The sequence below is a fragment of the Gymnogyps californianus genome, chromosome 14 (assembly GCF_018139145.2).
Source record: "Gymnogyps californianus isolate 813 chromosome 14, ASM1813914v2, whole genome shotgun sequence".
NCBI classification, from domain to species: Eukaryota; Metazoa; Chordata; class Aves; order Accipitriformes; family Cathartidae; genus Gymnogyps; species Gymnogyps californianus.
Window position 1 is genome coordinate 3,094,831 of NC_059484.1, and position 14,461 is coordinate 3,109,291.

A 14,461-nucleotide genomic window follows, 5' to 3' on the forward strand; every position below is an offset into this window, starting at 1 on the left:
TACAAAACAAAAAGGAAAACATGAATCATAAAGATGAGAGCGAGCTTCAAAAACTGCTTTTTTTAAAGCTTACACAACAACAAAACATGCATAAAACCTCTCAAATCAGCACAATGAGCATGCATAGCGCCAAGATAAATTTGCCAAAAGAAACCAATTACGAAATCTGACTCAGTAATGAAGAGCAATATATTCTGGAACCACTATCACAAAAGACAGGAGAGCAGACCAATGGCAACCGAGAGCAGTGAGCACTTTTAAGCTAAGCTGCTGATTAGAAATACCTGTTATACAGCAAGAATCAGTTTAACCAAAATTTTGAAGAAGAACTGTTATCTTACAAAGTTGCTGGCACTGAATGGATTACCACACTAAGTTTTGAAATACATGTTCTGGAAGCAATTTAAAGCTCATTAGAAATAATTGTGTCTGGCTACTGGAAAATGTGGTAAAATTTAATCCACATCCAAATGCTACCTGGGCTGTGAGAACAGGAAATTGTTTTGTGCTACTGTGGCTAACCTCATCGCTGACCTTGAGCAGTAACCGCTACAACAGCTGAAAGCTGAAGCAAAATTAAACACTTACATCAAAGTATATCATGACAGAATGTAGATAAATAAAAACAGCATATTGAAAATATTATTTTTATGTCAGTCTCCTATAATGAAAGGGAAGAGGTTTACTAAAATGTAAAGAAACCACAAAACAAAAACAGATAGTCCCAAGATGCATTGAAACATCATTCTTATACAACTGGGAGTTCAAAAACACATAGTAAGGAGATTTGTACATACAGAATTAAAAGTGAAATATATTGGGGATGAAGAATGGCGGACTATACTATTCCAACTCCTTTCAATTTTCTCCTCGCAGTTGTTTATTTTAAATCACTCTATCACTCAGTCAGACTGGCTCTAGCCATAATGGACAAGACACAACACCCCTTGCCAAGCAGCTGAAGAGTCCTAACAAGGATAATTGACTAAGTGCTTTTTGCATCCTATGCCAGGCTTTACATCTTTTGAACATACAGCATTTGTAAAGACATCTTAGAATTGTCTTCAGCACTGAATCAGTATCAGTGATAAATGAGCAGGACAGGACACACCAGTACTGCCCTAATCACAAAGCTGGATCTGTTAAGCAGAATTAAACACTCGCTGAGGTGCTAATTCTCAAAACTACAAAGAATTCATATTTTAAATTTTATTCACTGACAACTGAAGACGCTTAGCATATCTTAAAAATAGGCATTTTGGATTTTTTTCTGCTTTGCGCTCAAACATACGAAATCACTATGTGCCAGTTTAGAGGAGAAAAGAGTATATGCTTTAGTCTAGACTTAAAGAGATTTCAGCATCCATACTCACAAGCGTTCACATACATTCACACCCCAGAAACACAGTTCTACCCTTTTCTTCCCCCTTTTATTTTTAGCCCAAGCACAGATCTTACAGTGCATACAGAGAGAAAATAGAGGTACCATTTGGACATAAATGGACATCACAAACTTTGGCAAAATTGAAGATGGAAAGAAAGCGACATGCTAGGTTATCAAATGTTTGTTTCAAAGTTATTCCCATGTAAACAACAGGACAGGGTTTACACAAAACAAATCCACAGATAAATTCTAGATTATTTTCATCACCTGAAGAAGGCCATATTTGCAAAGTATCTGTGTGTTATCTAAAACTGCTTTGATCAGGGTAGTCCAGACTTAGGAAAAATCAACATTATGTCAATAATCACCAGTGCACTGGGCTCTGATGTTGGTGAGAAGAATCACCTGATGCCACCTCGCTTCAGTTACTAATTCCTTGTCTAAGTGTTGACAGGACAGAGACGTATTTCAGATCACATTTTTATGTACTTACAGGTTTATATAGCAAGAAGACTCGCAGTGGACCGAAGTCATAACTGGAAATTTTCATGTTTAATTTAGTGCAGGTGAAATTTCTGAAAATAACACTTTTACTAGCATTTTCTGTATATCATTACATGTGAGAGAGAAGAAGGAAAAATCCTGTTCTAAAACAAATTTAAATTTCACTTACCAATGGAAGTACAATACAATTAAGCTGTATTTTCATTTATTGTTTGTACGTTATATTCTTCTAAGAAAGAGGAGCAACCAGGCTAGGCTACACTGTCTGCAGGAGAGGGACCAAGTCTTTCCCTGGAGAGCTGCTGAGCTATGGGAAAGAAACTCTCACTGTCAAGGGCACGGCAAGGAGGAGAGGTGAGAGGTAAGAAGCAGAGCTGGAAGCCTGGTGTTCAGACAGGGATTGCCAAGAGGAGGAAACACAGCCAGGTCTCCAGGTGACGGAAAGAAGAACTTCTCAGGGATGAGAAGAGGCTGAGCAGAGTTTATGGCAACCCACTCGGTCAATGGATTAACTGAAACCGAGACTGAAAGGAAGGATCTTCCCACAAGGACAGAGTGACGAAAGGAGATGTTTGCTTCTATTTTTCTGCCTCTGTCTCATGTCATCACTTTGTGTTTCAGTGTAAAAAGGCAATTATTATAGTATAGATTTCAATCAAATCTATCTTGAGTTTCAAGTGTCTTTTTGATCAACTTTGAGGAGCTCACTATAAGCCGCACGCATATACAAGAGGTTTGGCTGACTTGGTAAGATAAATGAGCATATACTGTCTGTTGTCATCTCTTGACATTTACTGTGTGTCTTCTGTTTTTTTCTCTAATGCTTCAGCCCTAAAATCATGCTGAATGTGAAAGTCTCAACTATTTTCAGAATTTTAAGTTACTTGCAGTAACGGTACAGCAGAAAACTTGAAAACTGAACCCAAGGATTAGAAGGCATGTATGTATGCATTCTTCTAACTGAATCACACAATTTTACAGAATGTGGGGCTGGAAACATTGCTCAAGAACACCAAAGTGAATTTCACGATCATCACTTGGTTTACTTGTTTATTTTTCCCCAGATGTCTGCCAAGATTACATATGCTTAAAAAACAAATACACTTTAAAAAAGTCATAGAGTATTATGGATTAAAATTTTCCTTAAAAGCACAATTATTACATATTAAGATTTTCAGGAAGGCATTTGAAATTAATGCGAAATCCCTTAATATCAGTATTTTTATAGGAATTTGTATGTTCAAGAGATCATACATAAGTAAAGTAATGAATCCTTACAACACATTTCCAGAAGAGTTATATCTTTCTGTACACTGGAATGGAAATCTCATAAACTAGTAATTGGCGATAAAAGCTAAAAATGTTAACAGCAATTATTCAAAGCTGATTAACTGTAGTATCTGGAAATACTTATAGTGGGCAGTAAAACCTTCCCAGACTGTAAGCCAGTGACCACTTCAGAAATAGCTGTAGCAGTTTGAAACAGTGCTAATCTAGGACGTTTATTACAGTGCCCACAGCTGAGCCACGGTGGTGGCCAGGCCAGTGCTGCCCATCTGTGTGTGCCAGCGCAGAGCCAGCTGGATTATTTGAAATCTCTGCTCCAAGTGGCCAATTCAGCCGACTGCACTGGGAGGTCTTTCATGGTGACTTTGCAGTGAGTCCAGTCCTGGAATAAGTATTGGCAATCCCTCAAAGAAAAGAAAACCTAAACAATTCCTCTAAATGTCACACCTAAGTAGTGGAAAGATCACTGATGGGACCCTTTCAAACACTGATGATAATATGAATGTGTTTTAAAAGCAAAATGAAAAAAAAGAAAAAACCATACATATATTGAGTGGAGGCTTTCTCCCACATCTACGTCTTTCCTCCACTTTTAATTGATAGGTGATTTTAAATTTTTCTTTTGGAGGACATTAAGAACAGTTCTCCTCTTAAAACCTGTGTTGAGTAAAATGTCATCCTTCCACAGGAAAACAGTTATGAAAGACATGAAAGAGAAGCGTGAGAGAAAGCTCTTGTGGTCATTTCACTTCTTTCTATGGCACACATCTCCAGAGAGATGCCACACATCCCTAAGTATCCTTCACATAATTTAACAGAGAGGGCAACAGGTGTTTGGACACAGGCTTCAACAGGCTCTATGGCTCCACTGCTTAGTTTTAAGTCTTCAATCTGCACTGTCCTGAAATTTCCTTTTACGTTGAATAATTAAATTCTAAGCATGAGCCAGAAAACGTTGTCTGGTCCTTAGGTGCAAGAGCTACCAATACTTTAGGGCTGAGAATTTTATGAACGCACCATAAAAGCTGCACCTGAAAGCAAAAGGTTTCTTTACAAAGTGTTTTTTAGGCATGAAATTGGGAATGAAGCAGGTTGAAACCAACTAGTGTGGTTTACTCAGCAACGTTTAGAAACTTGATGCCAACAACTGAGCTGAATGGCTGCCCAATAATATGGTATGTTTTTCATAAGTGCAGAAAGGATGGTAAAGGCTGATTGAAATAAAAAAAAAAAATTAAAAAGGAAAATATAACTGCAATGGGATCAGGTACTGTAAGACAAGTAGGGTTGAAGCAGCATCATGATTTCACTTGATTTTTTTTTTTAAATCATCAAAAGAAAGCTTACAGCAATTAAGTACAAAGGCTAACAGAAATTGAGTAGTAAAATCTAAAAGTTTACCTTTTATCTCTTCATACATGGAAAACCTCATTTTTATTTTACTTAATCGTTCTAAAAAATTTACTTAGCTGAAAAAATGTGCTAGCTTACTACATGGTATATTTGAAAAAGAAACAGAAAAATGATTTTGCAAGGAGTGAGAGTTACTTGGGTGTAATTTTTTCTGTCATAAGTAAATGCTTTATGCAGTCTGCAATACTGTTTCCATGCCCTACAGATCAAATGCAAAATTACATTTGAAGTTTTTTTATGCAGGCAGCCATGTAACACACAGTTTCCAGACCCAAAAAGCAACTTGAATGCAGTAAAAGCAAATTTGATGCACCAATTTTCTGCCTTTAAAAGAAACAGGACATTTATGGCTCTTCCTGTTTACACAAACTACAAATGAGGTTGCTCTACAAAAACTTGGTAATGTTTCTTTCAAAATACTTAGAAAGCAAAATTGTAAGCTACAAAGTTAGCTGGAGTGTAATACAAACTGCTGGTGTCAAAGACCTGTTGCAGTTGCATGCATGAGTGGGAGTAGTAAAATGGAGCAACTTATTATAAACACTTTTAACAGTGCTCTAGGGTAAAGCTGTTATGGTCCTATTATGTTTTGGAACTGCTGGAATATAATTTGAATACATAAAATCAACCCACACCTATCAATCAGTAGCCTAGATCAAACACCTCATGAGTATTTGTATCTTCGCTGAAATACATTTACAGTTGCTAGAAGACAGGCATTCAAGTTAAAAAAGTGATATAAGCAACAATGCTACATGAATGAACCCTGATCTATGGAAGTAAATGAGCTCCAAAGGTATGCCACGTAAGCTCCGCACTTTACAAAGGGATGATACTGGCTGTAGCACATTACAGTCCTGCTATGTATTCCACAAATCCATCAGTGCTCAGCAATATGAACTAACAGGATTTTTACATCACAAGACAGGCAAAGAATTACACTGCAGAGGAAACATTAATGAATACCTACCATAGGTACAAATCATTTTACTAGCTTCTCTGAAGAGAAGAATTCCATTTGGAGATGACACATCAAAATTTAAACGTTGCGATCTAAAAAATAACAGCAAAAATATTCAGATGGTCATCGAAGCAGAAAACTGCAATGGATTCATTCCTAAAACAAAAAAAACATTTGCTGATTACAAAGTACAATTATTTGATAAACTAATTCTAGCTTTCAGTCCAATGATATGCACTCTAGTTATCTCCATATGTTGCCAAAGAACCAATCCTATGACAAAAGACAAAACAATTTTAACCAGAAAAGGTGACCAGACAATACATACACAGCTTTTGGTGACCGGTGAACATCTTGTGCCCCTATACAGTTTAGAAGAATGCTACAAAGGTTCCATAATCTGAGCGGTTAGGCTAACTTTTACGCTCCTTCTGCATCTGTACAGCTTTTAAAAATAAACTAATCCCCACTGGTTATTCTGCTACATAAAATCTGTGGTGATCACAAGCCAGTTCTCCGAGCGTAAATTGTAACACATGCTTTTTATGAACATTCAGACCTGAAGAAGATGGCACCATGTTGTCTTCCCTCATGCACATGTATAACCAAAGCCAACAAGAACCACTTTGTTCCCAATCTGGAAACACAACAGTCCTTGCCAAAGCCCCTGTTGCATCTTTCCAATCTGTCTTTGTGATAAAGAAGCCCGAGTCCTAGTTTAGGCCTAAGTGAAAACCATTAAGTACTTAAAAGTTAATTTTGAATACAGGTCTAAAGCTTCTAAATAACTTTAGCAAAACTTACCCTTAGTGTTTATTTGGACTGAAAGGGAAAGGAGTCATCACTGAGTGATGTAAACCAGAGTATCCCCTGGCTGACCTATTTGGTAGTCATTCACTTTTGTCGAAACATGGAGTCCTTGTATCACCCCTATCAGAGACAGCAGTAGGTATCTTTCTTTGCTGCAAGTCCCATTTTTTGTTGTCTGAGTCCCTGTTTGCAGGGTCCTTTGTAACTCCGGAGTAAATCTGGGTGTTTATAAATGAATAAAACGTGCCTTGTATAAAACGTTTGTGTATTCCATATGCAGAAAATGATAATGGCTGGCAGAGACAAAAAAACCAAGACCAGCACATCATCTCAACATCAGAGTGGCATAACGCACAATCTGATATTCTGTAACATATTTTAACCATGTCAAAGTATACTCTATAATGCATTCTAACCTGTAAAAGCTAATGCAGTACACAACTCACGAAAAAAAAAGCCATCCCAGATGATGTTCTCTAAAGGGAACAAGGCAGATTTTCTGCATAGCAATAGGTAGAAGAATAACATGAATATGGGAAGTAGTTTGAAGAGCTGTCTTTTGCACAAGACTTACTGTTCCAGTTCCTCTTTGCTTTTGTTTACCGTTATTAGAATTCTTTGTCTATGCTTTAACAATCTTCTTGAAATAAGTTGCAGCACTATTAGCGTATACTGCTCGTGCATTGCATCATGAACAAAAATAGGTTAAACTTTTCCAGCAATTTATTATACTACTACCATGATGAAAGACATATTTAGTCTACACAAACCAAAGAGGGAGTCACAGCAAGCAAGTCAACACAAACAAGAAACAGGGAACTCTGCCTTAAGGCTTGTGTAGCCATTCAGGGATTAAGTGCACATCATACACACTAGCCAGGTCTGAACTTTAAGGCACCAATTTCCTGTCACTAGATTCAAATAAATTTTTTTTTTCAAATTTCAAATATTTCAACTTTTTTCCTTGTAAGTTTGATTTGCAAGGCAAAATGAGAAATGATGAGAACACATACTTCTCTGCTGAAAACTCTAATTACTTTGGTCATTAAGATACTCAGCACAGAGACTTTAACTATCAATTTTTCATTTAAAAATCTTTTTTTCCTTTGGGCAGTACACTAAATATTTCCAAGTGTAATGATAATTTCCCCAAATAAATTGTTCTGTTACTTGTGGTAAAACAGGAATTTCATTCTAACTACTGCAATGTCAAGTATTGAAACCACCTCCCAGAATCATTCTGAGGCCTCTATGGTTAGCCCACAGAGAAGATTTTAGGTGTGGGAGAAGTTACCTACATGCTGATTATAAATATTGCTGTATTAGATACCATTCCTTCCTATTTTGGCTGGAAGAGTTGAGTTGCAAAAGAAACTGTGAAGGGAGTTGTGGTTTTACAGTCACATATGTATGCTGCTTGGCTTAAGGCAAAAATTCAGCCTGCAGCAAATCTTGAGAGCTAACAATTTTCCGATATTTAATTATAGAGTCAGTATTTATCCCTCGTTAAATACACTAGCATACACTTCCACTAACATTGAATATAAAATCACAGTAGTCTCTCATATGTATTCCTGTAATTAATCCTTACCAGCTGATTTTGTAACACCTACCATTTTGGTAAAACAATACAATGACACCAAAAGCTGAGTTCTGCTTGCGAATTTTGTTCCAAAATACAGAAGTAGCAGTCTCAAAGTCAACGTCAGACATCATGAGGATAAGCAAAACATAGAAAGATGGAACACAGAACGCATACCATTGCAGTATTCATGACTTATCTAATTTTCACATGCTTCTTACCTGTTTTGCATGAATTCTGCCATCAGCTTCAAGATAGGGGTTGTACATGCAGGTTCACAGTACCACAGCTCAATAGCTCTTTGCAGAACAGAAATGTATGCAGGGTATCTTCACCAAACTGAGTTAAAGAGTATACTGATAAAATAACATCTTGCAAAACAACTTCCCTTAAAACTCTACTACACCATTAGGTGGGTGGGCCAGATATAGACCTTAGCAGCTCATTCTGACAGAGGCACTGCCAGAACCTATAAATTTAAGCAAGTCTCTGCTTAGAAGACTAAATCCTTTGGAAACATTAATGATTAAATGGGAAACAGTTAATATACCAGAGCTGTAATGAAGGAAAAGGAAAGCAGTTTGTATATGTGAAGCTAACAGAAAATGAGCTTGGATTTTTAATGAATGGCATAAGTCACAAATGGCAATTTAATTTAAAAACAACACAAATTTACATAATAGCAAATCCTGGCCCCAAATTTCAGTGCCACCTCATATATATTATATTTGCTATATAAATGGTTGGGAACAATTTGATTGCATGAAGTTGCTTCCAGCGCATTCAAAAAAAGAATTCAGCCAAACTGTGTGGGGGAGACCAGCAAAGTTAGATTTCTAAGAACTCCTTCAGGAGAGCTGTTTGCTCATCAGCACCCAAGAGACATCCATTCTTTTAAAGCAGGATTTCAAAGAATGCAATACAGAAAAAAAAAAGTTTAGTAGACTCTGCAATGTAACTTAAAAAAACCCTTACGAGTTACTGACTGTATCAAAATATTTCATGCAACGATTTGATACAAAGCTGACCCCTAGTTTTCCCAACATGCTGAAAAAAAGAGTTTATTTGGATAAGAATGCAGACTGGTAAATGGAAATGAGGTAGCACAGCTTGACTGGCAAAGAATCAAACAGTTTTTTATATTGAACCAAGAGATTTTAACTATATAATTTGCTACTAAAACACGATCTAGCTAATCTAGTCAATGGTTTTGTTTAATAATAAACTTACTTTTAATTTTTAACTTTGTTTCATATCATATAATCCTGCTTTATTTAACCACATGAGAAATAGTGACTATTCTCAGGAAAATGCTATTGCCTATTCAGACAATAAAGGCAACTATTGTTAATCTTACAAAGTAGAATACAGGCCAAGCACTCAACATGGGATTGTGAAATAGAAGTCTAAAATACAGAAAGGTTTACATGCTTCTAGGATACGTAGACACAGTCATGTCTCAGTTTGATATAGTTCTTCTAGTGGAGGCTAAAGCCGTCAGACATAGCACTACTGATGAATGACAGCGCTGTGCAGACAGATGGAAGGCATTCTGGCTACTGCTGTCTGTCTGAGGCATCTAAAGACTTGTGCATTTTTGCTGCCAGCTGCTTGAGGCACTGCAGGCATAAACTATATATAGCGGAAGAGGCTGACATGTGAAATATACTTTTAGACCTTGCTTCTCGCTCCTTTATGGGGTTCTTTACATTTTAAATCAAACAAACTAGAGTTAAACATACCATGGAGAGTTATACAGTAATAAACTGGGATTTAAATTCAAATCTCACTTACCTAAAATACCCTCAAAGGGCATAGATGATCCATGCCATCTCATACCTTCAAAAATTCACTAATGCCAGTTCCATTTTTTCTGAGGTGGACTTCCCATCCAGCTCACTCTCCATAGAGGACGGTCAATATTCTCAAGATGCAGCAGATGTCATGCAAGGTACAGAACTAAGCTGTGCTATTAATTCGCCTAAGTCATGCCTCTTCCTTAGCCTTCCTAGTAGCCCCATGTACACAAAAGGGAGATGGTGCAATGCTGCAAAGCCCCATTGTGGAATTTCATGGGGTAGAAAACAATTGCCTTTTCAGATTTCACGGTGGAGAGAGTAACTTGACAGCCAAACCCTACAACCAAAATGTAAGTCAGCAGTACCAAAGGCTGCTAATACATCCAATATGATTAGCTATCTTAATTCAAAAACTTAAGCATTGAGTCCATATTCATTGACAAGGGAAGACTGGAAACTACAGTCAAATTTTATAAGAGCTAGGGTCAACAGAAAGGCTTTGGCAATTTATTATTTCTTTTATAAATCCAATAAAGTGGAATAAATTGGTTTTAACCAGAATATTATTTTTAAGTGTTTTTAACCACAAGCTTCAAGGAATCTGGCTAAGTCATGAACTTAACCTGACCAGTCAGTTCAAGCTCAAAGGAATTCAAACTGCAAAAAATGATACTGAGGTTTGAATCAATGCAGCTGGCAATAACAGCTATTACAAACAGATTACCAATCAGGTAGCCTTGTTTCATCAGAAAATGCGTTCTCCGCTTCTCTTGTGACTGGGAAACTTCAGTCTCTACAGCTGTTTGTTGGGCTTTTTCAAGTTTGTACCTAATCCTGAATCCTTAAAACATATAAACTTAAAAATTTAGTTCTCCAAAAATAGAATCATTTTGAACAAGCCATCTTATTGCTGCAGGCGGTTTTATTTTGTTAAGAAATATGATACGAATTTGGATAAATATGTAACAATGGTAGTTTGGTGAGAAGATTGTTCTGCTTGTTCTAGTGATCCACATCTGAAGCAGCATACGACCAGACATGCAAATATCTAGGTCAACTGGAACTTTTAAATGACCACTAGATAAAACATCTCAATGGCAGATCACTTTTCTATAGTGATCTATGTATCTATACACATCGATATTTTTACATGGGCAGACAATTTCAGGCACTCACGTATATACATCGTGTGCTATTTAGCTGACTGCAACTCTGAGTCAACCTAATAATTTAATTCTTGCAACCTATTTTCTTATTGCAACCTTTTTCTTTTACAGACAACAGAAGTCATTAAATACTGAGAATCAACTGGGAGGAACACAGGAAAAATTGCCTATGGGTTACCACTTAACTGTAAGAAACACTAAATGAAAGTAACAAAAAAGTGGATATTACCCTGAACTCACAATTGAATCTCCATGGACGTATCTGACTGCAAGACCAAGGACCTTAGACTACAGTCTGGTATTAGTATGGAAGAAAACAGATTAACCATTCAACATCTTATCCAGGCAGTCTTGAAGTAAATAGCAGAATGCAATATGTAAGGAGAATCATCACCATTAAGAAAAACAGGTTTTGATTCTACTCAAATCGGTATACAGGTTTTTTCAGGCCACACCTGCATGTTCAGGACTGACCTACAAATTACAGAGACCACATGTTACGAATACAAAAGGCAAATAAACTTTCCAAAGCTGTGGTACTGGAATCGTCATTGACAGCTTGACATATCAATATTTCAGGAAGAATAAATGACTTTCATATCCAGGGTTTTGGGTTTTTTGTTTTGTTTTGTTTGTTTGTCTGATGTTTTTCTTCATCTTTCATTACCGGATACTTTGGGAAGATGCTATACTTAACACCTGAAGCTGCTTAAAATATTTGGAAATATTTTAATGAAGTCTTTTGAGAGATCACCTAATACAACTTTAAAACAAATTTTACTATTATTATAAGTATTTTCTCTTCATCCCTTGCCAGAGGAAAACTATAAATCTTGTCTCAGCTGAATGAACACCATTTATCATATTCATTTTCTTGTCAATACAATTATGAAAAGCCTTTGGCCTTTTTCCAAGGAGCCTGATTTGCTAGAGAAACTCAATTAGTATAAGCAAGCCTGCTACAAAACAGCCCTATTTGGCAATCTAGCGCAGCTTCAGCATACCTGACGATTCACCTCTAAATCATGATCCTAATAACTCAATCATAACAGTAAAATACAAGATACAACGGTGTCCCCCGTGCCTCCCCCCCCCTCCCCTCCCTGGACCAAAAGGACTTAAAAGAAATTATTTCTGCTCATTTTTGCCATCTACTGGACAAAACTTAAATCCTAAACATTGCGATCAGAAAAAAAGAGAAGAATCTCTCAGGTGAGAGATTACTGAGTGCAATTTGGTTTGTTACAGACAGGGCTTAGACCCAAAATATCTCCTGCAATCACTTGAAAAATTCATCAATACATTCTTCTACCAACGATCTGCAAGTGACTATTTCTGATAGTCTTCAATACAGAATAAACATCATCTTATGGTATATTAAAAGCTTAGCCTTTTATCCCTTGCCTCTTTTGTATTGTTTATTTATCGAACAAAGGCAAGTAAATCAGATTTATTTTGGCTAATAGTCTGTATTTGCCATCTTCAATACTGAAATACTACAGTTTCAAACATAACAGAATAAACTGTTTGAAAAACAGCTTTTCTTTGGTATTAAAACGATTTTCTGATGATATAATTGAAACTACAAAAGAAATATGTTTATCAAAGGATATGTAAACTTTATATGATAAAATTGGCACCTGACCCTCCCTTCTCCTCCCATGTACCTTTCTGTCTTTACATACAGTAAATAAGAGTTGTGATAATAGCAGCTTATTCTGCTATAATGCTTCGGATCAATACCTGGATGAAGCTGGACTCAGCCAAATGAGGTGAAATCCACTGAACAGAAGCATGCACTTATCTTTTACAGCCAAAGGTGAGGAAGAAAAAAAATTTTGAACCTGTGCAAGGAAAAAGAAACTGAGAAGGCCTGAGCTTTGAATTCCACACAAAGCTACATGTTAATCTATTTTTATTGTTAATACAGAATAATGAAATCCAAAAGTTGGAGGCTCTTTTTATTTATTTGAAATGAACTTAATTCATAAACTGGAAGGAATAAATTAATTAAAAAATAAATCAGGAAAGGGTCCAGGATTACGTATCCTGGATCCTTGTATAAAAAACCACCTCCATGGATGAATCCATTTCTTTCCAATGGGGAGGAGGCAAGTCTCTGTTATCCCTCCTCCTACAACTGGATATTTGCAGTTCTGCACAGGAGAAGAGCATGATACTCATGCTGTACTAGGAAAAACAAAGTAAAAAGAATTTGAAATGGAAGCAGCACTGGTCTGCTTTTACACATCTTCCTGATTTTATTATTAAGTTTTAGGGTAACAAAAGCACAAACAGTACTAACGAAGTTAAATGTACCCAATGGTGCCCAGTAGAAAATGAGATGCTAATTCACAGTCTGGCTTCAGTAGTTTGTTGTTTTGTTTTTTCCTCCAGTCCTCTAAAACGGAAATTAAGGGATGCTTTCCACTGATTTTAAGACAAATAAAGATTACACTGCTTTACGTTTTGGACTTACTTTCTGCAAGCTGAGCCTGCACACAGACAGAATCACTGCAGGCTTGCGAAGGTCTTAAATAGGGTTTATATGAATGGTCATCAGGATCCTACTACCCACCACACAAGGACGTCTATCAGATCATACCAGGCTCTGCTGCACAGCCTTTCAGTCCTGAAAGGCTAATTTCCTAGTTGCAATTCTATATTGATGCATTCCTCTTTCTTAACCAGAAAGATTATTAGTGAACAGTAGGGTTTCATTATTTACTTAAAATAAAAATATTTTTAAAAGCTTGATTTCTAGTAAAGCATGTAATTGTACTTGAATGTTATTTTTTTCTGTCCATAAAATAAACAAATACATAATTAACTTCCATAGCTTTGTGAGATCTAAATTATAAAACAAATATTTTCATAGTTACTTCACCATATATTTCATCAGTTTGTTACTAATATGACTGCGTGCCTGAAGAGAGAATTACAGCTACTGTTTTTATAAAAACACAAAACATTTCTCTATAGTATTAAGAAAATACCCATGAGTATTATTGTATTTGTTGGCATAAAAATGTATACAATATTTAAAGTAAATAGAGTTCCATTATCATTGCTTACGGAAGAAAACTACAATCTGAAGATTTTGATTTTGTTTTCAGATGTCCATTTTCTTCTGGATCAAGATGACTGTAGGTGTTGCGATATTAATAGAGTTGACATAAATAGAAAGTAACTGACTAAATTAAAGACATGATTCATACCAGAGAGAGAAATCTCCCCAGACAGCACTTGTATAGCATTTTTTAAGCACTTTTGATGTTAAACCAAATGTAGGTACATTGTGTTTGGAGTTAAAGACACAGCTTTTTTTTATGGGAACATTAGGGACTTACGAAGGGAAGAAAACCACTTGGATATGTTTTCTAGATTAGTAGTGTGACACAACAAAAAAGTGACCTCTCTGTGGTCCTTCCCAGTTAACTGCATGGTTGCCATTGTGCTGTAATTTTAGCTGATTACACATTAGTTCATTTAGCTTTGTTTCCTCTTCCCCACTGTGCCATACGATTAAACTAATGCAAGGGGCCTGGTATCCCT

General features: G+C 36.4%; 1 protein-coding gene across 1 annotated transcript in view; it reads right to left on the reverse strand.

The window, feature by feature from the left end:
* RANBP17 (RAN binding protein 17) overlaps positions 1-14,461 on the reverse strand; it is a 164,821-nt gene that overhangs the window by 37,868 nt on the left and 112,492 nt on the right. Inside the window, exons 21-22 of the mRNA XM_050905413.1 lie at positions 8,163-8,270; positions 5,559-5,641 (exon numbers count right to left, since the gene is read on the reverse strand). Of these exons, the coding sequence (XP_050761370.1) occupies positions 5,559-5,641; positions 8,163-8,270 (191 nt within the window). The remainder of the gene's footprint in view (positions 1-5,558; positions 5,642-8,162; positions 8,271-14,461) is intronic.